The sequence below is a fragment of the Rhinolophus hipposideros genome, assembly GCF_964194185.1.
Source record: "Rhinolophus hipposideros genome assembly, chromosome: 2".
NCBI lineage: Eukaryota > Metazoa > Chordata > Mammalia > Chiroptera > Rhinolophidae > Rhinolophus > Rhinolophus hipposideros.
In genome coordinates this window covers 72,664,011-72,691,645 of record NC_138048.1, presented here as the reverse complement: position 1 = coordinate 72,691,645, position 27,635 = coordinate 72,664,011, and the positions used below count along the sequence as shown (strand labels likewise).

The 27,635-nt window shown below is 41.0% G+C and overlaps 1 protein-coding gene across 6 annotated transcripts in view; it reads right to left on the bottom strand.

The window, feature by feature from the left end:
- Positions 1-27,635, bottom strand: part of TNIK (TRAF2 and NCK interacting kinase) — a 364,845-nt gene that overhangs the window by 55,929 nt on the left and 281,281 nt on the right. For 4 of the 6 annotated variants that reach the window (XM_081072831.1, XM_081072832.1, XM_081072833.1 and 1 more), the window contains exons 13-17: positions 16,332-16,442; positions 15,405-15,491; positions 14,172-14,360; positions 4,928-5,092; positions 1,673-1,912 (exon numbers count right to left, since the gene is read on the bottom strand). In XM_081072831.1, coding sequence (XP_080928957.1) covers positions 1,673-1,912; positions 4,928-5,092; positions 14,172-14,360; positions 15,405-15,491; positions 16,332-16,442 — 792 coding nt within the window. The remainder of the gene's footprint in view (positions 1-1,672; positions 1,913-4,927; positions 5,093-14,171; positions 14,361-15,404; positions 15,492-16,331; positions 16,443-27,635) is intronic. The other 2 variants (XM_081072835.1, XM_081072836.1) reach the window with 1 other exon arrangement.

Genomic DNA, 27,635 nt, shown 5'->3' with positions numbered 1-27,635 from the left:
ACCTAAGGTAGATTTCAAATATTCCTTATTTTATGAAACATTATGAAACGTTAATGAAATCAAATATGATAAGTGTATCAAAGGGGTTCAACGTGAAGGGAGAGTAGAGGAAAAACTTACTTTATGAAAGTGACCAGGAAATGAAAATGCAGATGTCTCACGATAGCTGATTGGGTTAAACATTTGCCAGGTGCTTCAATTTCTATTCATTTCTTTTCTTGGGGCGGTGGGGGAGGACACTTTTAAAGTGGTTTTGTATTTGTACTAGATATTTAAAAAATATACTTTGTTCTAATATTATTAGTATATTAAATGATGTTAACATTAATATTAATTGTGTTGGTTATTAAAATACATTTTAAGATAAAGACCTAGAAAAACGAGTCAGTGAAGTGAAGCAGAGTGACCAAATCAGTGCTCCCACCTGCTCAAATTAAATATTACCACTACCATTTTTCCCCTTTCGTTTTGAAAATTTAAATAATTATAGAGAAGAGTCTAATGAATTAATAAAACCTGAAATCTTTGTATTGATCTAAATTTTTCTCCCAGAGTTATAAATGGATGCCTGCATGTTTTTAGAGCATGGACCAATGACGTCCATTTTCAGTTTCCCAGCTCCTGGGTCTTACTTTTCTTCCCATCCTGTTTTCCCTATTGAACTTTGCTCCCTGAATGATATTTTCTCATGGCATCTCTGCTTCCACAAGAGGAAAACACCAACAAAAAAAACCATTATCAGATATTTTCATTTTCAAAATAATGGAAATCCTTTTATATAATATGTTTTTTTGGGAAAGATGAGGAACAATACTGGAGAATCACTGGGTTAAAAAGTGTGTTTTTTTTCCTTCTGGAATCAACAATGGCATTGATCCCTGGAAACTGTGGGACATTGCATTTGTCATAGCTCCTATGTTGCATTCAGAAGGGGAATCCTGAAGCGGGAAGAATCTGGTGCAAAAATTTCTCCAGTATTTTTGTGCAATTCTTCCAGGCTTTCTGTAGTGAGAGGCACGGCCACATTTCAGGACATTTTTTGGAATGAGTACCAACTTGGTTTAGGCCAAAAAGAACACAAAAGAACCAAATCCAGGATTGTTCTGTCCAGTGGGATGACTGGTCATTTTAACCTAGTTTTAACCTTAATAATTAATTAAGGTTGGAATTAAATTATGACCTGGCCTAGAAGAAGCTTTCCTTAAATGGGGCCAACTGAAATATTCTAGGTTGACTACCTGAAATCTGTTTTCACTTCAAATTGGTAAAAATAGAAATAAATAAATTTTCTACTATTTAACTGCAAGTTTTCAATCTGTCTAAGGGTAAATTCAGTCACCAATGAAAATATCCATTATTCTATTTCTTAATATGGATAGTAAAATAACAGTTTGGAAGGCTTGGGGTTGAGAATTCTAATTCTGAATACAGGGTACATACTTCCAAGTCATCCAATCAAATTGAACCTCTGTTTCTTTGGGAAAAATGGAAGTCAGAAATGATAAATGACAATCCAAGTCCTAACTTGGGAATGAGGAGTGACCAAAACAGACGTGAGAAGGGACCATGCTTTGGTATTATAATGTCCATTATTATGAAATGTCTGGAACTGGGGTAGTAATAATGAACAAGGATGACAGTGATGACGATAAGAACACCACAGGAATGTTACCTTTGGTGGAATGTCTTCTTCCTGTCGTAACCAAGAGCTTCGGTCAAACTTCTCAATGCGAGTGGGAAGAGGAGGGTTTTCCGAGGTGGGGTCCGAGTTTTGGCGTGGCATCTCAATGCGGTGAGAGGTCACGTTCAGAGCCTCCTGAAACCCGGACAGGCCCTTGGTGGGCTGCTCATGCACTGATTGGGAGGCGGTCAAAGCAGGTCCCTGGGATTTTACAGCTACCAGATGTGGGATCTAAACATCAAACCAACATCAAAGCGGGTTTATTAGAAGAAGGAACAGATCAGCTAGTACCTCCCTCGGTGGAAGAGAAGACAAATTTTAGGGCACAAGAACTGGAGTGCATACAGCCCGTGACCGCTACCTACAACCCGCTCTTAAAAGCTCTTCAAAATTTTCCATTTAGAGCTATCTTTACCTTACAGCTGAACCAGTGTTCCTGGCAAAAAGTTAAATGATTTATTTGGGGTTGCTAAGACGTCAGTGAAATACGTGTGATGATAATACCAATAACTATTTTTAGTGAACATTTACTGACCAGCAATACATTTACAAGCACTTATCTTCTAATATTAGAAATGTCATTCATTACAACCCCTAACCTGGACTTTAGAAAGTGCTATTGCGTTGTAAAACAGAAATTGCTCTGGATACCTTACTTCTTATGAATTCACTAAATCCACCATGAGGTGGACACAATTATTTTCCTCATTTTTCACGAGAATGTAAAATACAGAGAGGTTAATTAATACCCTAGATTTCACAGCTAATACGTGCTGGAGCCTGGATTGGAACCCACATATCCATTCCCCGCCCCCCCCCCCCCCCCCAGTCTCTGCCTAACTGCTGATATCCTGCTTTGTGGCTCTTACCACCTATGCTATTATAAACCACTTAACACCAGGACACTTCTTTTAGAGTTGTAAGCCTCACAATTTGGCATGTGATGACATTTTTCATGCAGGAAAGACATGCAGTCTTTTGGTGGAAATGTGACTCTTTAAAACAAGTTACTAAAATCTAGATTTCAGAGTAACTTTGGCCATTATTAGCACTGCTCACACTTCATTGTTAAAGCTCTGTAAGCTTGTCTCCTCTTCCATCATGAACGTAAGCTCCCTGTGACATTGTAGCTCTGAGTCGAGTACTGTGCCTGGCACGTGAAAGGTGCTCAATAAATCTTGGCTGGGGAAACATTTAAAATGTTTTCTAAATTCAATTGTTAATTCCACAAACATTCATTTAGTATCTGCTTTGGACAAGTGAACTATCAGTCTCTCTTTGGCCTGAAATCTCAGTGCCTAGCCGGCTGGGTAGGCATTTCCCCAGCCCCCCTACACCAGCCTGGCCCCATTCCTCTTGCCTGCAGCAGGTCTTATCCTGGAGCAGCCCCACCCCAGCCTCTTCAGACCCTCTTTAACCTGAAATCTAGAATGTTATTAATTATTGTTCAGAGAAAAATCCTCAAAGTCAAGTTCAGCTGAATGTTATGCTTCAATCAGAATAACACCATAACCGTATATTAATGTTAAATATCATTAAATATATTAAATTGTAATATTAAAACAAGCTATGTTTTAAAAATATGTAGCACAAAACAGAACCTACTTTAAAAGAGCCAAAGAAATAAAGACAAAAATCAAAGCACCCGAAGAACACTTAATCCAATTAGCTATCACAGAATATCTACATTTTCATTTCCTAGTCACCTTCATAAAGTGTTGTAAGTTTTCCCTCCACTCTCCCCTTTTACACAGTAAAAGAACCTTAAAAGGTCAAAGTTAGAGGCTTCATTATTTTTTAAATTTATTTTGTGTTTAAGTATAGCTGCTTTGCAATCTTATATTGGTTATATTAGTTTTGGGTGTACGACACAATGATTTGACATCTCTATACCTTACAATGTGATCACCCCACTAATTCCAGTAATCACCTGTCACCGTGTAAACTTACACAATATTATGGACTATATTTCCCTTCACTTTTTCACCCATCCCCCGACCCCCTCCCATCTGGCAACCATCCCTTTGGTCTCTGTCTCTGTGAGTCTGTTTTTGTTTTGCTGTTTTTTTCTTTTTAAAGATTCCACCTATAAGTGAAGCCATATGATATTTGTCTTTCTCTGCCTTATTTCACTTAGCATAATATGCTTAGGTCCATCCATGTTGAAACAAAGTTAAGGGTTTTAGAAGAGGAAGTTTGTGTGTTCAAAGAGAAGTTCCTATAAAAATGTACCCTATGGAAGGTCGGGCATGGAAAAATTACATGCAAATAAAACCAAGCAAGTACAAGATATACTCAGCTGTCTGGTACTGAAAAATCTTGGATCTCATATAAAGGCAAACTTAAAATCAAGAATCCTTGCTTTTAGCACTACTCTTTTTAACTCTGGCTCAAATAGCATGATATATTTCAAAGGTGACCTCAAAATATTTTGTGGAAGTCTTAATATAGGTAGATGCCTGGAAGAAATTTAAGACATTTGGGTGAAAACAGCTGCATTACCTTTATTTTTCATGAAATTACATACTTGTCTCACTTCATTTTTGCTATACATAATTTAAAGAGTCCTCTAAACCTTCCAGAAATGTCCTCTTTTTCTAAAACTGGAGTAACGTTTTTCAAATAGCTTCTAACAGTGGTTCTCAAACTGAACAGTGCATCGGAATCTCCTGGAGGGCTCGATAAACCAGACTGCTAGGCCCCACCCCAGGAGTTGCTGATCAGCAGGTCCACGTGAACCTGAGAATCTGCATTTCTACCAAATTTTTGGGTGATGCTCATGCTGCTGGTCCAGCGATCATACTTTGAGAACTAGTGGCTTTGAGGACACAGTTTTATCCAAGTCCATTTAATTTTTCTGGTTTCAGGATCATGCCAAAATCCCAAGGAATAAAGATAATGTAATAGTTTGTATATCAAAGGTCTATAGGAATTTTATTTTGGTAATTAAAACTGAAAAGATGTTTATTTCCACCTTGCAGAAACTTCTATGGGTTTCCAGAGAGGATGATTTACCAAGAAGTGACTTTGTGGTTGGCTCAACGTTAAGGATGGTGCTTTTTCTTTCTCACCTATTCCTCTACCCGTGAAATACAGTCGGTCCTCCTCTGTGGCTATAGATTCTATAGTAAGGGCCATCATTTGACTGGTCCTTCGCCTGAACCTATGTTACAATCTCCTGGGCTTTCTGTCGGTTTAACTGTCTACCCTACTGAAATGACCGATGGAATGAGGGGGAGAATGTACCTGTGGATCCACTGGTCTGAGCATAGGTGGGGTCCGAGCGGGTTGAACCCCACTAATACTGAAGGACTCCGACCTTGGGGGCAGGTTGGGGTCAGATATCCTGTTGGCAACCTTGTGAGGCATGGCAGGTGAACTCTGTCGATTGAGCCTCGATCGCTCTTCTACCTAGAAACAAAAACAACAAAGAAGAGAGCTTCAGTGGACAGATGGAGAGAAGCACATTTCCTTCTTAGCAAGGATTTTCTGCAGTCACCTGCACAGCCATTTTTCTGTCCCTCTGGTCAACGTGTTGGAGCCAAAACTCTCCATGTCTGCTCTGCATCAAGAATTTGTGAAAAGTTCTGTCAGAGGAAACACTAACATGAAAAACACACAGAATACTTAAACCATCACCCTTCCCTCATCTTGTGCTATTTTAGTCAGCTGGGAATTTGGGACCTGCTTAAGAGTTCATCTTACATTGACTGGGAGGTTATCTTGCTGATTGGTCATAAAGCCACAGGGTCAGTGAGGGAGAGACAAAGCGAATGACTGTATGGCAGGCATTATGATTGCTTGGGGAAAACAGAAAATTGCTGTGAGTTGACTCATGGGACAAGGAGGGGAAGACCATGGGAGGGCTGACGAGAGGATCAAGCTGAGCACACCGACCCCTCCATTTCTTCACATGCCCTACTGATAGGCAAGTGGGAGTTCCAGGCGCCTCGTTTAATGAGCATGGCTTGTCTTAAATAGACTTCCTCTATCATTTTCTTTTTCTCCTTGTAGGCCTTTTCTTTTCAGTTGTCTCTCCCTGCTCTCTAAAATACTTTACCCCTCCTCATTCTTTCCATTTCCTGCTTGCACTACCTGACTATCCCTTCCGCCTCCTTATTTCTCCACACATGGTCCTCATTCTTGCTTCTCCTCCTCTTTCCCTCCCCCACTTCCACCCTCTCCCCTCTCTGACTGTGTCCTTGTCATTCCCTTTCTTGCAGAGTTTCTCCAGCCCAAAGCAGATGACTGATCATAAGTGTTTCACAGGGAAGGCTCACAGTACCAGGAAGGCCCCTTTTACAGGTAAACGTTACCTTTTGTACTTCTTTGCAGCAGATAGACTGTTTCAAAGGACAATTTTAAAGGAACACTTAGAATCGACAAGATGGATACTGTTAGACATAATTTAAGATCAATTTTAAGAAGTCTAGGGTTTTTCTTCCAGATCCATCTTGTCGTCTCCTTTATTTCTTTAGGGTCAACTTAACAGCTGTACATCTCAAACTCACCAGGGCAATGCACTCCACCCTAATGACCCTTAATTCCTAACTCTCTTCTGCTGACTCACCAAGTACAACAAAAGCCTGTCATAGGACCCACATGCGGGTCCTCAAGAAATATGTGTGTGTAGCTACTAAGAGTCTACTCATTTTACTACCTGATTTGAAATAAGTAAAAAACTTATTCTTTCTCATCCTCCATACTCCATTTTGAATCTTTTTAGAGACAAACTCAGTCTCATATACAAAATAAGTTTGTTTTCTAAACTTTTATATTAACTGCAAACATTTTAACCTGATAGGAAATGCTACAGAACAGACAACGGCCCTCCTGCCTTTCCTTGGGGGTAATTTCAACATCTCCTCCCCCTCCACGGCTGTGCAGGGTACACACAAATGGTGTCCACTGCAGGGTGCATACACTGGTTTTGAAATTCCATGTCCCAGAAGCTTACCACATACCAAATGACATTAGCTGCAAAAAGCCAGAGATATCAGCCAGAACATACATGCTTTGTGTATGTGTGGGTGCAAAGTATTACAACAGCAGTAATCATTTGCGAAAGCAAAGAACAAAGCCAGCTTCAAGGTAAGACCACCGAAAAAAGAGTCTGCAAAGACAGTAACAGGTCAACTCAGACCAAGGCATTCGATGTATTGCTTTTTCAAATCCTAGTCTCTTTAAAAAGAAGGTGACTATTCCCAGACCACTAGAATCAATCAAATATTAGCCATTTTCTTATTCCCAGGGAAGATTGTTAATCAGTAAATCACATGTCTAAGCACCTGTCACTATCTGAACTCCCACCATCCAAACCACTGTTGTCTGAACTTAGGAATGCAAGAGATTCAGACACACTTTCAGATTAACATTTGGCTATCCAAACTAGAGCTACTTGTTACCTGACATTCAGGAACCAAATACTGGGCGTACCAAAAAAATGTACACAAGTGGACACTTTGGTCAACGTTGCTCAAGCAGTAATTCACCATAATCAGAAGTTTCTGGACACAGATGGTAACCACTTTGAGCACCTCTTGTAATTGTTTAACCGTTTGTAAAGTCAAACATGACTTATATTCATCTTCTGTTATTGGTATGTATTATTACAATTTTAATAGTTTTTCTTTCTTCAAATGTATATACATTTTTTGGCACCCTCTGTATATCCAGGGAGTAAAGACTACTCATCATTATTATTTTATTAACTGTAAAATATCTTCAGTTTTAAGTACACATTTAGAGACAGCACATTAAAAACAACAGTCGAAAAGTATGTCCCCAAAGGTTCCATTTGGAGCAAAGAAACTATTTTGTGAGATAAAGACTTCCTTTGGCAACTGCCAGCAACCAGGTTCCAGCAAAGAAAGCATCTTGGCCTCTAATAGGACCACAGGCAGCACAGGCCCTAAAGCTGTCATTAGAAACAAATAGGGCAGGAAGAGGAGTGCTGATTTTCATAAGTAATTAATGGGTTCGAGTAGACTACAGGTATTACTAATGTGCTTCTAGTAAAATTTCTTATGCTTTGTATCAATTAATTTAGACACTAAATCTCACCATTAGTGTGTTTCAGTCTGTCCCATTCTGAAATACCTGGTATAAATAATCTAATGTTACACTTTGCAAATTATGCCAGAATGGGTCCAGGACGGTGAAATTTCCTGGGTTGGAGTTTGTCCAAAATAAAGTTGAAGATTTATGAGAATGCTGTAACAAGGAGGCCTCTGGCTACACACTGTCTCAAAAAAAAATCCTTGTTCCAAAGTATTTAGGAAGATACTGCTGCCCATTGCCTTTGCAGTAAAGGAACAACATGAGTATTAGAGGAAAGATATCAACTCAAACAATCTAATAACAGTTTCAGATGGACAGAGGAGAAGCTAAATAGTGTATCTAGGAATGGGCCTTTCTGATTATTTTGATACTCGGAAAAGCGCTGTCTCCTGACTTATCACATCTTATGTCTACTAACTAAACAGGAGAGATGTGAGTGAGACAAAAGAAGAAAGTGTCTCCTGCCACCCCCTCCCAGAATAAGAGTACATGTGATTGAAAACTGGAGTCTAATAAAGATATGTTTCAACCTGGCTTGTACAATACTACAAAAAAAAAATCTATTAGCTGAGCATCTTCTCCAACCTCCTGTTGGACGTGAAATACCAGAAGTACCATCAAAAAAGAGTGTTCTGGTTGCATCAGACAGTGTCAAGGTGCCAGACCATAACAATAAAAAATAGCTGTTACAAAGGATTTCATAGGTGAAGGGATTATCAATGAATATAGAGAACAACATTAGGAGAGACTCATCAATTATACTAAAAAAGCAACATTTTTCTTATTAAAAGAACTGTTATAACATCAAAGCTAAAATAACTCTGCAGAAATGATATGCTATTTATTATAGCATTATAGGGAGAAAGAAAAAATAACTATGGTCTCAGAAACAAAATTCTGCTCCAGGCAGGGTGATGTTACCCATTGGGTACTATAGGCGTAATGTCTAAGGCCTCTGAGATGCATAAAAGCTACATACATACAAAAGACCTGAAAACTAATGTGTTGATTACACGATTTGAAAAATTTTTTTCCAAAATAAATAAAAATATATTTAAACATGTATAAAAGGAAACATTATATCAATGTTGACAGTTAAATTGCTTTGTACATTTGAAAACAATTTATAACTTACAATGTCTCACTTAGCAATAATGAATATTTGCTGAGAGAAATTCAAAACAAAATTATAGAAGTAATTTTTAAAATGTTGACAGCAAAAACATATTTATTACATCGTACGGGTGGATTTTAATAAGAAATTATATGTGGGGTCTATGAAGGTCGTAGAAGACCTAATATGACCCAATACGTAAGAGCTAATATGTGGTAAACTGAACACAGTCTTTTGGGAATTCCTTTTTACTCTAATTGAACAAAACAGTTTGAATTTTTGTCTATACTGGCAATGCTGGTGAAAGAGACAGAATCAACAAATAACTTTGAAGGGCTCACTGGATACTTTGACCCTGTGCTCACTGGTCACATCAAGAGTTGAGTCATTGGCAAAACCACATGGGCAGATGGTTATCGAGCAAGATTGGGGATACCTCTTCTGTGAGGCCCCTTTGATGATAGGGAAAACTCTCACTCATATGGAATGCTTAAAATGCAGTCTTGTCTGAAGATAAGAGCCTGGACTACTTTTCCAAGATCCACTAACAAATGATTCCAGAGAAAAACACAGATTCTCATATGAATGAAGCACAGAACTCAAAAGTAATGAGGTGAATCTTTAGCAAGCTGAGATAGGAAATGAAGAAGTGTGCATCACTGCGGAGAGGTGGGTACAGGAGATGGGAGTTGCCTGGGAACTGCTCATGTGAAATCCAAGCCAGAAACAACAGAGGCAAAATATTTATTCCTTGTGGGTGACAATGGCCTTGGGAACAAAATATAAATATGCTGAATACTGGATTTCATTTGCATTTGTGAAGTGCCTACAGTTTCAATGGCAGATTCACATACGTGTCCATGACTCTGCAGACTGCAAGACTCGAAGTACAGATGGGAAGCCATACTTCAGGAAGGCTATGACTTGTTCCAGGTCACACAGCAAGGAAGTGGAAGGACTTGAACTGAAACCCCTTACTGCTACCTTCCAGGTTTCTCTCAAGCTAAATCTTAAGAGAGATAAGCAGGGACTGAAGAAAGATGGGAGCAGAGCTGTAAACTCTCTAAATGGTAATTTAGGAAACTCAAATATAAAATAACTCATACAAAGAAAACAACACATCAGTGTAGAGCAGAGAAAACCAAGTGGAAATGGAGAGTTCTTATGTACAGGGATTTCATAGTCCAATGAGCTGATAGGACATAAAGAGATATCCTGGCCCATCATCAGCCAAATAAAACCATGGCCAGATGACTGGCATGCATCATAGAGAGAGAACATGAGAGAATGTTAAAAAATATAAAAATACAGTCTAGTGTAGTACTCATGTTGACAGAGCATTCTGTCATTGCTGCATATTGGTGCAAAAAAACACAAAAAGTATGAGGGTGGGGTATGAAGGAACACAGTTACTGCCAGGCCCAGACAATCGCATACCATTTTAAGGAAAGGAATCTGTTCCATTATAAGAAAAAAGGAATTATAAGAAAAGGAATCATTATCATTCAAAAAGTGACAGTGAGAAAAACAAAGACCTTCAAATCTTGCTGATGTTTAACAGAATCATACTGATGTTTTCACAGACCAAATGTGACTTCCATTCCAAATCAGAAAAGGCAGAGAATTTGAAAGGAATGAAAATACCCTCTCCCCAAAGCCCCGCTCCTCCTTTTAATAGAGACATTAATGTTCTTTTTCGGTTGATATCTGAGAAACAAAGTGAGTGTTACATTCAGGATAGATAGAATAGTCAGTACAAGAAGAGAGGTAATAGCTCAAAAAGATTTGCAAATGATTGAGTATTTTCTTTTGCTTTTTCTGCATCCAACAGACTGATAAGAAAGGTAATGGGAAATGCGATGACTTATGCTCCACAAAAAAAAAAAAAGCAACAAAAACTAAGAGGAAGAATCATTATAACAATATTACACTGTTTATGAATAAATGTTGATTTGGAACAAAGAAGAGAAGTATATGAAAAAGTAATCAAAGAAGGAAAAACCACCCTGATGAGAAGGTACAGAGTAGTGAGAAAACAAACACTGACACAGATAACAGAGGAGTCTGCAGTGGGTAGAATATGGCTGGTATCTTTAAGGGCACACAGGGCAAAAAGCCCCAACACTACATCACAGTAAACCATGGCCTGGGAACAGCTGCTCCCTCCCTCCTGGTGAGGAGATTTTCAAATGTATACCCTGGCAGAGGATGCATTTGAAAAAGAAAATTGTATCTTTTATTCTACCTCCAGGAGAGAATTTAACCCACGTTCTTTTTATCAGTTCATAAGTAAGGTACTGCTGAGCTAGGGTTACTGTCCATATCTCAAGTCCTCAAATGTGTGCTACTGTTTGGCTACCTTCCTACTATAAGAAATCTGTAAATAATACTCTAAAAGAAAAGTTCATACATTGCTGATGATAAACATTAAAAGATTAAGGAGATAATCATCCTCACACTCATTTTTATTCCCATTTTAAGAAGTGGGTTTTAAAAATAACAAGGAATCAAACCAAGGCAGACAATTATTTGTTCTTGTCTGTACACCAGTCGCTCCAATCCCAAAGTTAGCACTTGTCACTCATTTTATCATCTAAATGTTTCATCTTTCTTCTAAAATATGAACACCCACTCTAAGATTTGGGAACTGTCTCATGAATAGATTGATCGTTAGTTGGAAGCTGGACTATGTTAAGCACACCCAGGGAATAGGGCTAAGTATGAAATCCCAAAAGAATGTTCCCACATGTCTAGAAGTGCACGAAGCCCAAAGGGAAAGCACCAGCTGCTAGGGAAGCCAGGGACCTAGGAAGATGTCACCCATCAGAGGTGACCCAGACTTATGATGGCCAGGGAACCTCAGGAGTGCTTGATGACACAGCTATGTTCTTTGCATGCTCAAATGCTTTGTTTCTTTTACTACCAGGAGCCTGGCCAGGAAACACAGGGGAATTAGGAGTTCTAAAAAACTTCCTTGATAGTAACTGCAAAGTTTTGCCTGTAGGAGTGTCATAGCTTCTGAAAGCTCGGGAACTATGAACTAGTTCTGAATAGAGAGGATAGGACAGGACATTTAATGATGAGGACAAATAGTAACTAGAAAACAATTAAGTCAAAGTGGTTCAGTGCAAATCAGAATGTATTGGGTAAGAGGCAGAAGGAAGGAAGTGGTAACTACACCAGATTTTTTCCCCCTTTCTGGTACATTTGTGCATGAGGAAGCTGCACAGGCGAAAGAAGGAATTCTGGGATGCTTTGCAAGGAATCACAGTCTTCCCCAATGGGATACGCAGGTGTCCCTGTCCTAAACTTATGCTTGGGGCTGGGAACACTGAAAGCCAGGTGGTCATGAGTCAAGGAGAAGTCATTTAGCGATGCAGCACTTCTCAGAGGAGCAGAGGTACTTGTAAGGATGCATGAACTCTTGGCCCTCCTGCCTAGGTCCACATGAGTCTCTAAGGCCCTCCTTAATTGAAGCTATGGACAGCTGGGGATTTACCATTTCGAAGATGTTGGGAGAGGACAAACAAATGACCTTAGATCTTAACTCTGTAGTTGGGCTACATTCTTATGAGTGAGATCACTTTTGAGATCTTTCTATGGTCTTCGAGGCCTCCTAAGGCTTCAGTTGTACTTCAAGACCAAATCTAATAGGACAAGCTGGTCCATGTTTCTTGCATGAGTGATGCTCAAACAGAAGTCTTGATCTGGAATCATTAATTTCTGCAGGTGCTACCGTCATTAGCTTAGTAGAGGCTAGTTTTCCAGCCTTCTGAACATTTTCCATAATCAGGAGCTGTGAGTTTGGCTTAGCTGAGGGTGTCAACTTGGCATGGCTGGACAATGGTTTAGCAGAGGAAGAAGGTGGCACATCTCTGCCAGCCAGGATGCATGTCAACTGCTGTTTAATAGCACAGTGATTCTGATTAGCTGGAAGAACAGGTGGGTTATTAAGGAGTCAGCGCTGTACCTTAGAGTAGGGTCACACATTTGAATTATTGATCTAAGAGAGAGAGGCAGCTGTTACAGACATAGGTAAATACCAATCATATTTACAGACTCAAAGGGAAAGTAATCAAAAATGTTCTCTACAATGAATAAATGATTTTCTCTACAGATTTAACTTTTTTAAGTTTTAAAAGAAAATGTTATTTTTGTAAAAATAGTGCATGATCACCACAAAGGATTTAAATAATACATAAAAGTAGAAAAAAATTAAAGAAAAAACCCTGTAGTTTCTTCCTCCCATAAACAACTGTCGTTAACATTAGGACACTATTTTAAGCATATTCTCTCTATATATATAAGATAGAATAGAAAAATAAAAAGACAGAAAAATTTTTATTAAAAAATGGGATCTTCTATAAGAAATCTGGTTCTGGTAATATTATATCATAGTCTAGATAACTTGAAATAAGCTCTAGCTGTAAATACGTGAAGATACTAGAACAAAATACAAAATAATGCCAACATCCTTTCAAATGACTAGCTATACTCACAAAAAAATAAAGGAAATCACTAGATGCCACAAATAATGATAGAACTGAAAACCAGCGTGTTGTGCACATGAAGTGACACCGTGAGTCCCTGGAAGGGTTGTTGATCTTGGTTAGAGTTATTATTTTGTTTGCTTGCTTTACCCATTTGGTTATCACCCACTTTTTTTTCTACCATCCACACAGTTTTTAATGAGATTTTTAAAAATAGCTTATCACAGAGCCAAGTTCCTGAAACTCCTTCCTTAATCTAGTAGGTGAGCAAATGAAGGGCCACTACTTTGGAAATGTTTACAAAACAAATACAAATGAGCTGTGACCCTGGAAATGAATACCTCAAACACAAGTCTGAGGCCAACTGTGCGTTCCATCAGTACCATAAAAGACAAGGGAATGTTAGTCACAATGCTAATGATCAGTTTCAGGGTCCGGGTATGGATGGGAAATGATTTTACATAGAATTCGTTAATTCCTAAATCATATTCTTCCATAGAAAAGTCACTGAAAATCCTCATGCTACAAACTCAACTGGACTCCTATAAGGAAAATTATTTTTCTACTTCCTGTTGTTGCTTATAAAAATCTCCTGCATCAGCAAATACAAAACAAAACAAAACGAAATCCAACTATAAATGGATTAAGGTGCCTTGCTATTTCTCTAAGAAATAGTGTTATGACTCCCAAATGCAAAGCATGCACATCATGAAGAATTGTCTTCTAGCTTCACAGCACTACTTTAACTCTCCACTGTGACTGGATGAACTCATTAGAGCCAATAGCCTGGCCAACAAGGCGTGACTACACTTGCTTGCTCACTTACCTCCTTGGCCCATGATGGTTTCTCACTAGGACTCATCCCTTCTTTGTAATGATACAGTGACTTCTTCTCCACTGGCCTCTGCTCCTGCCGCTGATGTTGAAGGGAAACCAAGTAGTCTCTCTCTTGCTTTAGCTGCCTCTGCAGTCTTTCTGCTTGTCTCTGTTCTTCCAATTGTTTGCGCTTATATTCCTGTCCAGATCAGGAAAGAGCAGCAAAAAAAGGCCACATCACCATACAGGAACCATTGGCCAGGACCAGCTAAGCATGCAATGGAGTCAAAAGTGCTGGTAAATAAAAAAAGGCCTCAATACTAACAGAACAACAGGAGGATATCAGGATGTGCTATGGAGACAAGCTACAGCCTTGGGTTAGCATCTACACGAATGTGGCATTTAATGAAAACACTATTGCTTTAATGGCAATCCCTACAGAACACCATCCATTGCAAAGTGACTTATCACTGACGAATTACAACCAGGAAAGTGGCAATAATGACATCTGGATGATCAGTACACAACCCCTATAAGGAGCCATCCACTTCCTGATTTGCTAATTAAACCATTCAAATATGTAGGATTAAGTACAAAACTAAACGAGTACTAAAGATATTGCCTTGATCATCTTTTAACAGAACTTGGATCAACAAAAACTATTATTAAGATTATGTTCTGGCTAAAAAATATCATAATGAAACTGGATAAAACGTTCACTTAAAAAAAAAACATATACCAAGGAGCTCCTTTGGAGAGCACTGCAATAATAAAAAAAAGTACTTCTAGTGGACACTGCATGAGCAGGGTACACAACATGTTTCCATCGTAAGGGTAAAACTAATAGTCTGCAAATGAAATATGACTGCAGAGCTGACTGGGTTCTTATGGAAGAGGCACATTTTGCTGTGACTGTATTCCAGCATGTTCCAAATGACCTTAAAAATTACTCTGCAGTAAACACAGTGGGTCTCAAAAACAGCCTGAACTTATAAAAAGGCTGGAATCATGTTCAAGTTTTCCAGATAGATGGCGTTAATAAAGAATACACAACAAGAATATTAAATGTATTAAGACTCGGCAAACTGGGTCAGGAAATGTGTAAAGTTTCTATGAGATTTTTTGAGATCCATGAGGCTTGAAGGATCCCCTCTTCAGGACAAACATACACATGCATGTACACACACCCCCACACCCACGAGGAACACAGAGCAGTTCAGCTGGCCCTTGGCTTTCCCATTACCAGAAGTAGCGCTTGTTCATGCAGTAGCTGCTGCTGCAAGATCTCTAACTGTCTCTGCTCCTCCTCTAACTGTCGCCTGATGTACTCCTGGAGAGGTAGGCAGCAGAGAATTCAGAGGAACACAAAGAGAGAAAGAGAGAGAAAAAGAACAGGTAATTTCAAAGGTGACAAGAGCAGCCAAGTTAAGTGTGGAAGGAAGGAGGGAAAAAAAAATACCCAGACACCTCCTCACAAAACAGGAAAAGTATGAGCACCAAAGCAAAAGCATTTCAATGCAGTCAAAGGCACAAGCCCGCTACCTGCAACATCGTACCGAGATGGCTCGGTGCTTTGCTGTGACTCTTCGGTTTTAATAAACCCAGCTACATTTTAAAGCTTTTCATTACAGGTTTCCTCTTTATGGGCTACCTGGAATTAACAATGCTATAAAGTGCAGATGATCCTGTGCAAGCAGCAGGGATAAAACAGTTGTTGAATACCATTGTGCACTGTCTTTGGAACAGAAACAGCCTGCAGAGTTGCACTGTGCTGTTAAATGTGACTCTGACAAAGAGAAAGGGGCCTGCATCAATGGCTCCAAGTTATGGAGACCAGAGACTGCCTGAGGAGAAAAGCTCTCCTGAAGCAATGAAAGAGTAGCATGTGCTGCAGCGCTACCTTCAAAGTAGATACCCCGGGTTGGAAGAATCAAGAGATCAAGGTGTGTCAGAGGACTCTGGCCTGGGCAGGAAGCAAGGCTGAATGCGTGGGCATTGCCAAGGTTGTGCTTTGACTTCTTGAATAGGTGAGAGAGAAGAGTTGCTTGAGAAAGAATAAGAACCTGCTTCAACTGCGCAGTCCTACGAGAAGGTGACCCACGCCCCTGAGACAGCTAGTGCTGGAGTTCACAGCGGGGCCACCTGCGGGGCTGCCTGGTCCCAGCTGTACCTGCTCATGCTCTGCACGCCTCCGCTCCTCTTCCCGGCGCATCTGCTCCTCGTAGTGCCGGCGCTGCTCCCGCTCTTGCTGCTTCCGAAGCTCCTTCTCCCGCCTCTGTTGCTGTGGGGCAACAAGCAGACAACCCTGAAGGAACCTGGCACAATGGGGAGGGAGGGCGCGGGGAAGCCAGCAGGGAAGGGTCCAGAATTGAGTATACGAGTGAGCTCTTAATGAGAGATGCCTACAGGCCTGAAGGCGCTGTCTCTCCTGCACTATTGGGGGACACACTGGCAAGGATGGGGTGACAGAGAGCAATTTGGTGTCACACAGAAACACCCAGCTATTTACCATGCAAGTAGCCTATCCGAGGTTATGTCTCTCCTGAGAAGTTCCCATTAAGTGCTGTCTCCCAATTGGCTGATGGAGGTTTTCAAATCAGGGGTAGGAAACATCAATTTTTATAATGTTACCTGTTACATCTCACCAAACGGTTTATGAGATTCTATACGTTTTAAAACACATTCACAATACTCATGTCATCCTTTCTTTACGACACCACATAGGGCAAACACTTCATAGACAAAGCAGAAACCAGAGAAGTGAAGTGACATGTTCTAGTCCATACAGTAATTAATGGCTGAGGGCTCAACAGAATTTACTGATTCCCACCCAGGCCACTACCCTTTCTGACACACCAGGCTGTCTTTCTTTATTTTCTGGACTATTCACTTTTGAGTGTCAATTTCAACTTCTTGCTCAAGACCCGTAAGCTCAGGAACCATCATCATCTCATACAATTATCACCATGGCTCCGACAGTGGACTATGTGGTAAGCACCTTTCATGCTTTATCTTATTTAATCTTCACAAAAATCTTCTGAGGTAGATTTTGTTATTATTCCCCATTTTATATGAAAAAGACTGCAGCCCAGAGAGATTACGTAATTGCTTAAGGTTATGCCCACGTTCAAGGTCATGCCCACTGAGTGGTGGAGCTTGACTGCAAGGCCAAGCAGGGTGACTCCAGTCTGAGCTCATCACTACAGAAGGTGAAGTGGCAACAGGAGTGAGAGAAAGATCACAAATTAATCCGGCTCTTCGTTATACTCTCAGGAAAGAAGAACACCTCAGGAGCAGTCACAGGAGTTAATGTATCCCAACAAGGGATAATACTGTTCCCGGTCCCTGGAGCATTTGGAATGTGTGGGGGAGTGTGGGAGGTTTCCTGGTTGTCCCAGTGACGGAAGGACATGCCTGCCAGCCACTTAGCATGAGGGGCCCGCAATGTGCAGCATAGTCATACATCACAAAGTATTTCCCCATGCCACATGCCATTAGCGCCCCTTTGGAGAAATGCCATAGGCCCTTCCCTTTGTGTCAGAGCCCAGCACTGGCATTAGGATTTCTACTTCCTCAAATACTAGGTTTGGAGGGGACATCACAGGGGGTCCATTCCCTTGTTAACTTTCTCAACAACACTTCACTGCCTGGCTGAGGAAAAATGAGTTATTCAAAATAGAATGGATTATGACTGTATCCCACTGACAAGCTAGCTTTGCACAACCAGGGAAATGGCTTTCTAATACAAAAGCTCTGTCATAGCCCCAGCTAAATGGACCACAGACATTCCAAACACCAAAGGAACCCAGGATGAGGAGGGCTTCCTGAGGTGGTTCCCGCCCGCAATCCCCTGGGCTGCTGTTACCTTCCCATCACCTCCGGGGCTTGGGAGATCAGCTGCATTTTTGAGACTCAAGGTGTATCACTTCCACGTCATTATTTATTTGTCCATCTTAGATTGCAGGTGATGGGGAGTCACTGGGAACAATATGCAGTCAAATGCCATGATCAGACGTGCATTTTCAAGAGGACTCCCCACTGCCACAGGAGAGGGCAAGACTAGAAGCTGGAACACAGTGCAAGGCCATTCTATGGATCTGGGCAGAAAATGACAGGGCAGTGATGGGTGAAACAAAGGCTGTGGGGAAGTCCATGTTCACAACTGCCGCTGAGGATGGAGACGCAGCCCAAAGTCAAAAAAGACGAAAACCTACCCAGGTTTCCAGTTGTTCTACCAGGACTAGAGTAGGTGCCAATTTAGCAGGAGAAATTAGAATTCGGCCAGAATAAAATAGGCAGCGTGGTGACTATGGGGTGTGTGAGAAGAGTGATGTTCCCAGCCGAGGAGTGTGGCGGATGGTACCACAGAGGAGGAAAAGCAGGTTTAGGAAAGGGAGCGAGGAGTATGTTGGGGGATAGATAGGAGTCAAGTTCTAGACATGCGATGATTTGTTTTACAGAAAAATAATACAGGAAGATATGAGTTGAAAACATCATCATGGGAACTGACTGAATAATTTGGACTACAGACCCAACACAGAGATATTTCCAACACTCAACCAAAGCACATCAATGCCAGCATAGAGAATACAATAATTATGTGTACAGATCTGGCTCCTGGCGGGAAATGGCCCTAATTTAGCTAACATTTCAAGATTTTTACTCCGACCATTGCTCTGTTTCTTGAGGGGGGAAAAAAATCAAGCTTTTGGAAGATTTAGCGGATTTTTACGTGAAGGATTTGTGCGTTTTCAACCTCTTTGCCAGGAATCACTACTACTTTATAAATCACATGCCACTCAGGTCCCCATGCAAGGTGTACACAGTAGTGACTGCAATTCAAGACGGTCTGGGCTTCCCAAGTACTCTGTAGTTTCTGAGAAAGACACTCAAAAGTGACTAATAATTAATACTGATCTCACTCAGATCAGCTGCTGCTAACTCATGGAGGCATCTGCCAGAGCTCTGGTTCCTGTGGCGAGGCTGGAAAAATAAATCACTTCCCCAACCTTCTGAAGGCACCTTGCCAATTTCCAGCTGCTGCATCTCAGTGTTAATGCCTTTCCGGGAAAAATGTTTGCTCTCCCTCCTCCTGGGCGTCAGGCTGTTTGATGGGACATACGAAAACATGTCAGAGAGAGACCAAGTCCTGGGCCTCAAGCAGACACCTTTATAAAGCTTTAAGACTCTTGCTAGAAGTAGCAGTTTGAGGCTTGTGTTTGATCCTGGGGGACGCCCAGCCACTCACTTGGGGCCTGGAACCTGGCAGGTGCACAGAAAATTTTATTGAACTGAACTGGGAAAAAATCTGGGGCAAAAGAAGACAACAGAGCATTCTCTTATATTTCTTGGGTGGTATTTTCCTTCCTATCAGTACTTATAATTTACATCACAATACCTCAGATTATGGTTCTCAGTCGGTCTTACCTACTCTGTACTCTAGGTTGAAAGCTATTTGTGGGCAGGGACTCTGTTCCACTTTAGTTTTTATCTCCCACTATATCCAATATAGAGCCTGATACCATTGATATTTATTGCATTGAATACTGTAGACTGGGTGGCAAGAGAAGAGGAGAAAGACCTGCAGAGCCTCAGACCACCCCATTCACCTTTCTATGCCCTCCCAGACCAGAATATTCTTTTATGCTGAGTACAGACAAGGCCTAAGAATGTTTTCCTAAACAGAGACCCATCTACAATTGGCATTGGCATGGTATCTATTTGCCATCTTCGAGAAAGGCAGCAAAATAAAATAAGGGAATAAAGACTCTAAGTGGAAAGTGGAAAAAAGGAAAATCATTTCTAAATTTCATTCAAATTATGCATAAAGATGTTAGTAGTTCTGTTTTCAAGAAAGAACGGCTTAAACCAACTACTCAAAAACTCTTGGCGGATGCCCCACCTAGATTGAACTGCCCAGAAGTATATTTTTTATCCAAATCTTCCTGGATGCATCTTTAAAAGTTATATCACTTAAAATGAGATATTCAGTGGGTTCAAGTTTCTTAGTTTTTTAGTTTTTTGTTTTTCTTTTTTCTCCTGGTTGAGGGATGACTGATAATACCCACTCTGAAAATGTTCCAGGCTAAAATCATTGTAGCCGTGCTCTGTGGAGTAGGACACGGGGCTCTTGTCCCCTTTGTCTTCTGCTGGTGTTCCCAAAGAATGATTCTTTTTTTAGAACAGTTTGATCCTCTCCGTGGGTGTTCCCTCAGGCCACATCCAGGCAGAGGTTGTGTGGCTGCACTTTCCAGTATATGAACTTGTTCATTTTAATGAGGAAAACAATCCTGCGCCCTGCTCAGGGTACCCTCAAAGGTTATGCATGTATCCCAAATTGACTATGTAGAATTTCAGTTCTTTCAATTCTTGTAAGGGAATATCACCTTAACTCTTAAATATTCAATTCTTATTACAGTTATAAGAAAGAACGCTCATGGGCGTTCATGACAAAGGCTGTGGAATTGAGCATTCTCTCCTTTCGTTTCTTTAAATGTTCTTTTTAAATTAAGTTCAACCAGCACAAAGGTGTGAGTTGCACAGGGTGTTCTGGCTCTTATAGCAGTGACTCCGATGAACTCCTAGGCCATAAATTGGATTTTACAATGTTATCAGAACCACAGAGTAAAACTAATCACTGTGTTTATGGCAGGAATATCACCTCAGACATTATTCACAGCATCACTGACCACCACGAAGCAAGTGTACAGGTTTTCAATTATCTCAGAAAGCTCGCCTGAGTAACAAGTTTATTTTTACCTGATGGACAACATGAATCTGGAATCCTTTGGGTTTCCCTCTTCTCTTAGCTGCTAGGACTCTTGGAGTCAGACTGGTGCCCTCCCACCTCCACGCGTGCACCTGGACGCCACGTCGTGCAGGAATCTGGGAACTGACCCTGCCCTCGCGTCATCTTGGTTTTCTCTTCTAGTTTACAGTCCCTTCTACTTTATTTTCTCATGTATTTTCAGTTGCTGTCTTAATCTTTGTAAGCTACCGTAAGTCCTCTTTTCGGAATGAAGAAAAGTCATCAAGAAGGGTCTATACAAACAAACAAATGGAAAACAAATCTTGGTCCTCCATATCTTTTGAAACCTCAAAATCTCCCTTGGAAAGATCAAAATGAAGATAAAGAAGAAATTGTAGACTTGTGATTTGGTCCTTTGTTGATGAAGACGTTTGTTGACATCACCTGAGCACGTGGTTCAAGTTGTTTTCACGGCAGTGGGGATTAATCTGCTCTGATCCTGCGATGCTCTCTCACTGGCTGCTTAAAGCGAGCTCCATAGCACACACCGAGCTGGCTGGGACCTAAAGGGAAACTTAACACGACCTCCTTTCTAATCATAAAGACTGTACCATGGACCAGAATCTACCTTAAGGATTCCATAAGGATAAGAATCTTTTGGAAAAACGTACAGGATTGTAGTCTCTATGTATGGGTGTTTTTCTTTTTTAACCTGAAATAGTACTTCACCATAGATTATTTTAAATAGAGCCTCACAATTGCTGTACGAGATAAACAGGGAAAATGTCATTTCTAAATTTTCTTCTTTTTATAGACTCTCACGATGGCCACATGGTAAGTTAGGGGAAAATCATGGAATGAATACAAATCATCATATTGGGCACTGTCTCTGAATATCAGGTATTTGCTGGACTGGGTGATTCACATGCTTCAGCTCTTAATCCCACAATGTGACTACAGAGTTTATTATTATTATTCCCATTGTATAGATAAGCAAATTGAGGCTCTGAGAAGTGAAGTAAATTGTTCTATGTCATGTATCTGGAAAACAGTAGTGTGGAATCAAGCCCAGGTCGGTCTGACTCCATAGTTTCCACACTATGCCCTACTACCGCCTCTAGTATCTGGGAGAATATCTATCAGTTGGCGATGTAGTGGGAAGTACATTGGAGATATAGTGGGAAGTACAGTGACAGTGTGGGGAGGAACCAATAAAAAGATATCGCATCTCTCCTGTCACCATCAGCACTTCCTTCAATATCCTTAAGAAATGTCAGATAAGATACTTGGCTTTTTTTTTCTTTTGGTAGATTTGGGGAAAACAAGGCTAGATGCCATTGTGTACAGTCTTGGGATCCTGGGTCTATCTTTTACATACATCATGTTTTCCATTATACACACTCAGAGGTAACATCCACATTTGAGAATTAATATCCCACAGCTGCAATGTGACATGTTACTGGGGACAGGAGTAGCTTAGGCAGGCAAATAGCTTGGAGGAAAAAATACTGGAGCAGAAATAGTAAGACTAGATTCTAGTCCTGTTCTTCCACCAACACAAACACCGCAGACCACACAGTCTCAATACACATTTGTTTAACGAATGAGTGAATGTTGTATGACCTTGCACAAGTCACCTTAACCCAAACTTCAACGAGGGAGCAGATGAGGTGATTTCCCAGGTCTGTTTATTCCAGAGTCTAAGCAAGGATGTGCTGCATTGCAAAGCATTGTCTCAGACAGGGGAACAAGAATGGCTTTCCGACATTTTGGGGGCTGCTGTTTAAGGCATTTTAATTTTCTTTGACATAACTTATATGAATGCAGCAATTCACAAGAACTTGAATCAATAATGGAACAAGTTGCTTAAAAATAGAGTATGCTGCTGCAAGCTTCTAAAGGTAGAGGCAGAGATTATATGTTAAATGGACTGAATGACTCTGTTTGAGGAATATTGTCCAAGGGATTCTGCTTTGAGAGAAGAAGTGAATTAAATCACTTTTGAGGTCCCTTATGTTCCCTGACCTCTATGATTCTGTAAAACTAAACACTGAAGAAAATAAGAGTGAAATGAAAGAAATTCGATTTAAATGTCATGTGAAATAATACTTTCTGTGAAACTATTTTGTTGTCATAGTTCTATGGTTAGGAACCATTAAGGATGATAATTATGAAAACACAAGAAATTCAGACTTGAGGTAATAAAAAGAAGTTCTATGAAGACCCTAGATAGTGGAAGACAGGTCTTCAACGCTCGTTCCGTGCTGTCACTGAAAAGCCCTGCCGTCCACCTACGGTAAGCAAATGTCTAATCCGGTTTTTTTTCGTAGTATGAAATACTGTAAGTATAATATACTAGCATATCTTTCCCATTCCTTGAAAGTGTTGGAAGGGATCTGGGCAAAAGGATTTCAAGCAACAGTAGCATTTTGAGAGTCAATATAGGAATTTTGGCCCAACTTCCTCATCTTGGCAGGAAATCCCACCCATCTGAGGACCAGAAGACTATGCGGAGAAAGTTAGGCCTCTTGCAGAACAGCCGGAGCGTTAGAACAAGGAGTCCTTCCGGATCCACTGAGAAGCAAGGTGCCAGCAATCCGTGCATACCACGTGGCCTCCTGAAGCACAAGTGTGATACATACACTCATGCAACTGCAGACCATTGTCAAAGACCTGTGGGCAGGCCCTCACGGGACAGTGAGCATCCAGTTTGGCTCCCGACTGTTGCATAATTTCTGTTCAGTTACTGGAATGACAAAGCAAAACCCCAGCTGGAAAGTAAGTGTTCAGTCTTCATGCTGATGCTAACGACATCCAGGAATAAAGGGCTGGTCTGCCCCCCACCAGTGACCACCTCTTGCAGCACACATTAGGACGCCTACAGTTAATGATTAAGTAAATTAAAGGCCATTTCTCAGCAGTGCTGATAAATTAACACTCCCGGCCCTGAAAGGGGAGGGTTATTCTTGCTCATGGTGCTTTCTTCTGCTGAGGGCCTGGGAGCATGGTCTAGTGGGTGAGAATGCAGTACTGGGGCAAAGTCACACTGATTTTCCTGCGTCTCCTACCTCTGCCCATTGAGCCTACTCAAGCTGCATTCAACATTGAACCCTCACCCTAAAAAGAGATAACTCAGAGTAGCAACAACAAGGCAGACAATGGGAAATAAGGATTTTTCGTTTCTTGTGCAACTCTCCTGAACTTATTGACATACTTACTTGGTACAAGGTACTATTCTAAGTGCTTTGTATGTACTAACTCATTTACTCCTTGAAACTATCACTATCCCATTTTATAAATAGGCAAACTGAGGCAGAGAGGTCATGTCTTACCCAAGATCACAAAGGCAGTAAATGGTAAAGCCAGGTTCAAACCCAAGCAGCCTCTTACTGTACCCTGGACTACCTTATTTCTTCCTTCTGGATGAAGAGATCATTCCTAATGTACTGTGTCCCTGATGCCCAGAAACTACTATTCAGACATCACGAGGTCTCTGTCTTCTGATAGGTTTTGTTTAGGTCCTGGTGGGAGATGAGACATGATGCAGCTACTTGGTAGCAATGATGGGATAATAATAATTATACAGCACTGAAAATGACAGCGAGAAATAATGATAAGAGAATCCATTAAAAAGCAGAGTTCTCCAGGAGAAGATCCCCTGAGGCTTGGCTAGGGAGAGAAGACATTCCAGGTGGCCGTTGATCCTTCTAAACGAGGTGTATTTGGAAGGAGGACGAATGCGCTGCCTCCTTGTGCTAGCAAGGCCAGGACTGCTGACTAAGTTAACAGCAGATGGATTCACTAGCAAGACACAGGAAGAGGGGTGCTCTCAGAAAAGAGCCCTCAAAAAGGGATGGGAATGTCCAGGTTTTATAGTAAACAGCAAAGGCACATTAGAGAATTAAGGAAGGCAGGCAATGGGCACTGCTGTCTAAATAGAAAACCCTTAAAACAAACAAACACTAACAACTTTGAAATCATCTGTTCCAAAATAACAACAAAATATTCACCCAACAATGTCAATCCATTTCTGGATCAGGCATGGTGCCAAGCTTTCTGTATACGAGTGTATGATTCCATTTACTTCTCACAACAATCCTGCAAAGTAAACAGTATCTTAATTGTGCCTATAAGGAAGCTGAGGTTCAAAGAGGGTAAGTGATCAGCCCACGGCCCCAGAGCTAAAATTACACCATGGTCTCCACAATTCAAAGCTGGTGCACGTTGCCTCCACACTAATCTGCGATTCTACGATTCAAAAACTATTGACATTTTTTCTTTTAATGACATAACTGAGTTCCTACTAGTATTATAACAACTATGCTTCCCAAGGCATAAATAAAAGCTTACTTGTTGGTACATTTTATTTTAATCTATTCAAGAGGGTTTTACTGCTGCACATAAAAGAATTTAAACTTTTGGAAATGATACCTCTGACTTCAGCCGAAGGCACCCACTCCAATAATAATGACAACTAATATTTACTGAGTGTGTTCTAAGTATCGGTGCTATTCTCAGGCTTTCTATGAATCAATTCACTTAATCTTCACACCAGTCCCAGAGGTTAAATGCTACTGGTATTTCTAGTTTTACAAATGAGGAAACTGAGGCACTGAAAAATTAAAGAACTTATATCTATTAAGGAAGATAACTGTCAGCCAAAATACTACTCTCGACAGAATTTCCCCAAATGGTCCGTTGCCCATGAGATTTTTTTTTAGAGCTTTACTATGTTGTCCTACATACTGAGTTTTAAAGAGATATGCAGCTTCCTCCTGCCCCTACCTTGTTCCCCCTCCCTTTTTGGAGGAGGGGAGGTCTAAGAGCATCTGGGAGAAACTACTTAAGTTCCAAAAAATAACCTTACACACCAGCAGCTTCTCTGGATTTGGGCTCCAGCTGGCACAGATTCTGTGAGACGTGCCTGGCTACCCTGAGTGAAAGCGAATGCTAAGAGAGAATGTGAGTGAAAGTAGACCACAAATGGATGAGCATGTAAATAGGAAAAGTTCTCTAAATAGAAGCAGGAGGTGGGTTTCATTAGCAATATTTAAGCTGGCTTTGACAAGTCCTTCAAAAGCAAGATCTGTGTAGCTCTTGGCAGTTGACAAAGGTCTTTCATGTCCATTTTCCTGGTCAACTTTTAGAACAACTTGGTGGTGGGAACAAGCTCTGTTAGTAGTAAGCAGCCTCCCCGCAGAGCTGAGGAAGCAGGGTATGGGGAAGACTATGACACCTGCCAGGGCATGCAGGGAGTGCACAGTAGCGAACCCCAAATTCAAATCAATGACTTTCTACTCCAAAACCAGATCTGACTTCCTGAGCAAGTTGTTTCTCTTCCTCCAAAACAGAGGAACTATGTTTCCGAAGTACTACACAAAAATTACCTTTTTAAATATCTTCTTTGTCATTGTAACTAAAGGACACTGTTATCGAACTCTACCTTTGGGCAGCATTCTACAGAGCTGGCCCCTAAACTCTGTCCTGCCGCTTGAATCCCTGATTTTCTGTGCAACACGATCAATGGCTCTCGCTGCTCGTTCTACATCCTTATCAGTCTTCTTTGCTGGCTTCTCTTCCCCTACACTGAGTTCTCAGAGCTGAGGCCCAGACTCGCTCCTCTTCAATGTCCTTCCATGACCATAAACCAACAATTCCCATTTGTTCCCATCGTCAAACCCTCTTCCGCCCTCTTCTGTGGCTATCGCTATACCACCCAGCGGCATCCTTCGCACCACCAGTGGCCGCCTCACAGCAATTCGAAACTCCCTACTTTCCAAAAGTGATCTCATCTCCAGCTCCCAAACCTGATTCTCCACCTGGATGTTCTAGTCCAACATCAGAAACCTTCTGTGGCTGCCCACTCACCTTCATCTCTGACGTCAAATCAACCACCACTCGTGGATGTCCTACAGGCTACATCTCTCTAGAATGCACCCACTTTTCTCAACCCCCACTCCACCACCGTCCAACTCAAGCATCACCCTCTTTGGCCTGGACTAACTGATCTCTTCCATCGACTCGTGCTCCTTCCAATCAGTTTCCTTGCAGCAGCCAAAGTTGCCTTTAAAAATACAGATCTGGTCCTATTCCTTTGGTTAACATATCTCAATGTTTTCTCACTATTCTAAGGAAAAGTCAAAATTCCTTAATAAGACCGTGCCTCGGCTTCTCTGCTTGGCATCCCACATGCCCCTCTGCCCTCCTTCAGCTGGACTCTGACCAAGAGGCCTCCAAGCCAGGCTAGGCGCCCACCCCTGCGGTACACTCCCTTTGTGTGCCTCTTCACCGTATCACTCTGGCAATGATAAGGATTATTTGGGTGGTTATTTGCCGAATGCATGTTCCCCTCACAGATCTAGTCTTCACAAGGGCAGACTGCATTCCAGCTCCTGCACAGAGAATGCAGAGTGGAGGTAGGAGGCATCTACTACATTTGTCACATGACTGCTTATAGGAATAGGAAGAAGATTTTCTTTCTTCTACCATATGCTTTAAAAAAAAAAAAGAGCTTTATGTCATGGAAAGCCCCATCACTCACAATAAAAAGTTAGCAGCTTATGGGAACCTCACTGCTTAGACTGCTAGGCTCTCGTTTTGTACATCAGGGCTCCACTATGACTGCCAGTAAGATACCGGTAGTATTTCTTTAAAAAAACAAATTTCAGACAATAGAACCAAAACAGTAGAGTATGTATTAGCTAGAACTGGTTGTTTGATCACTGG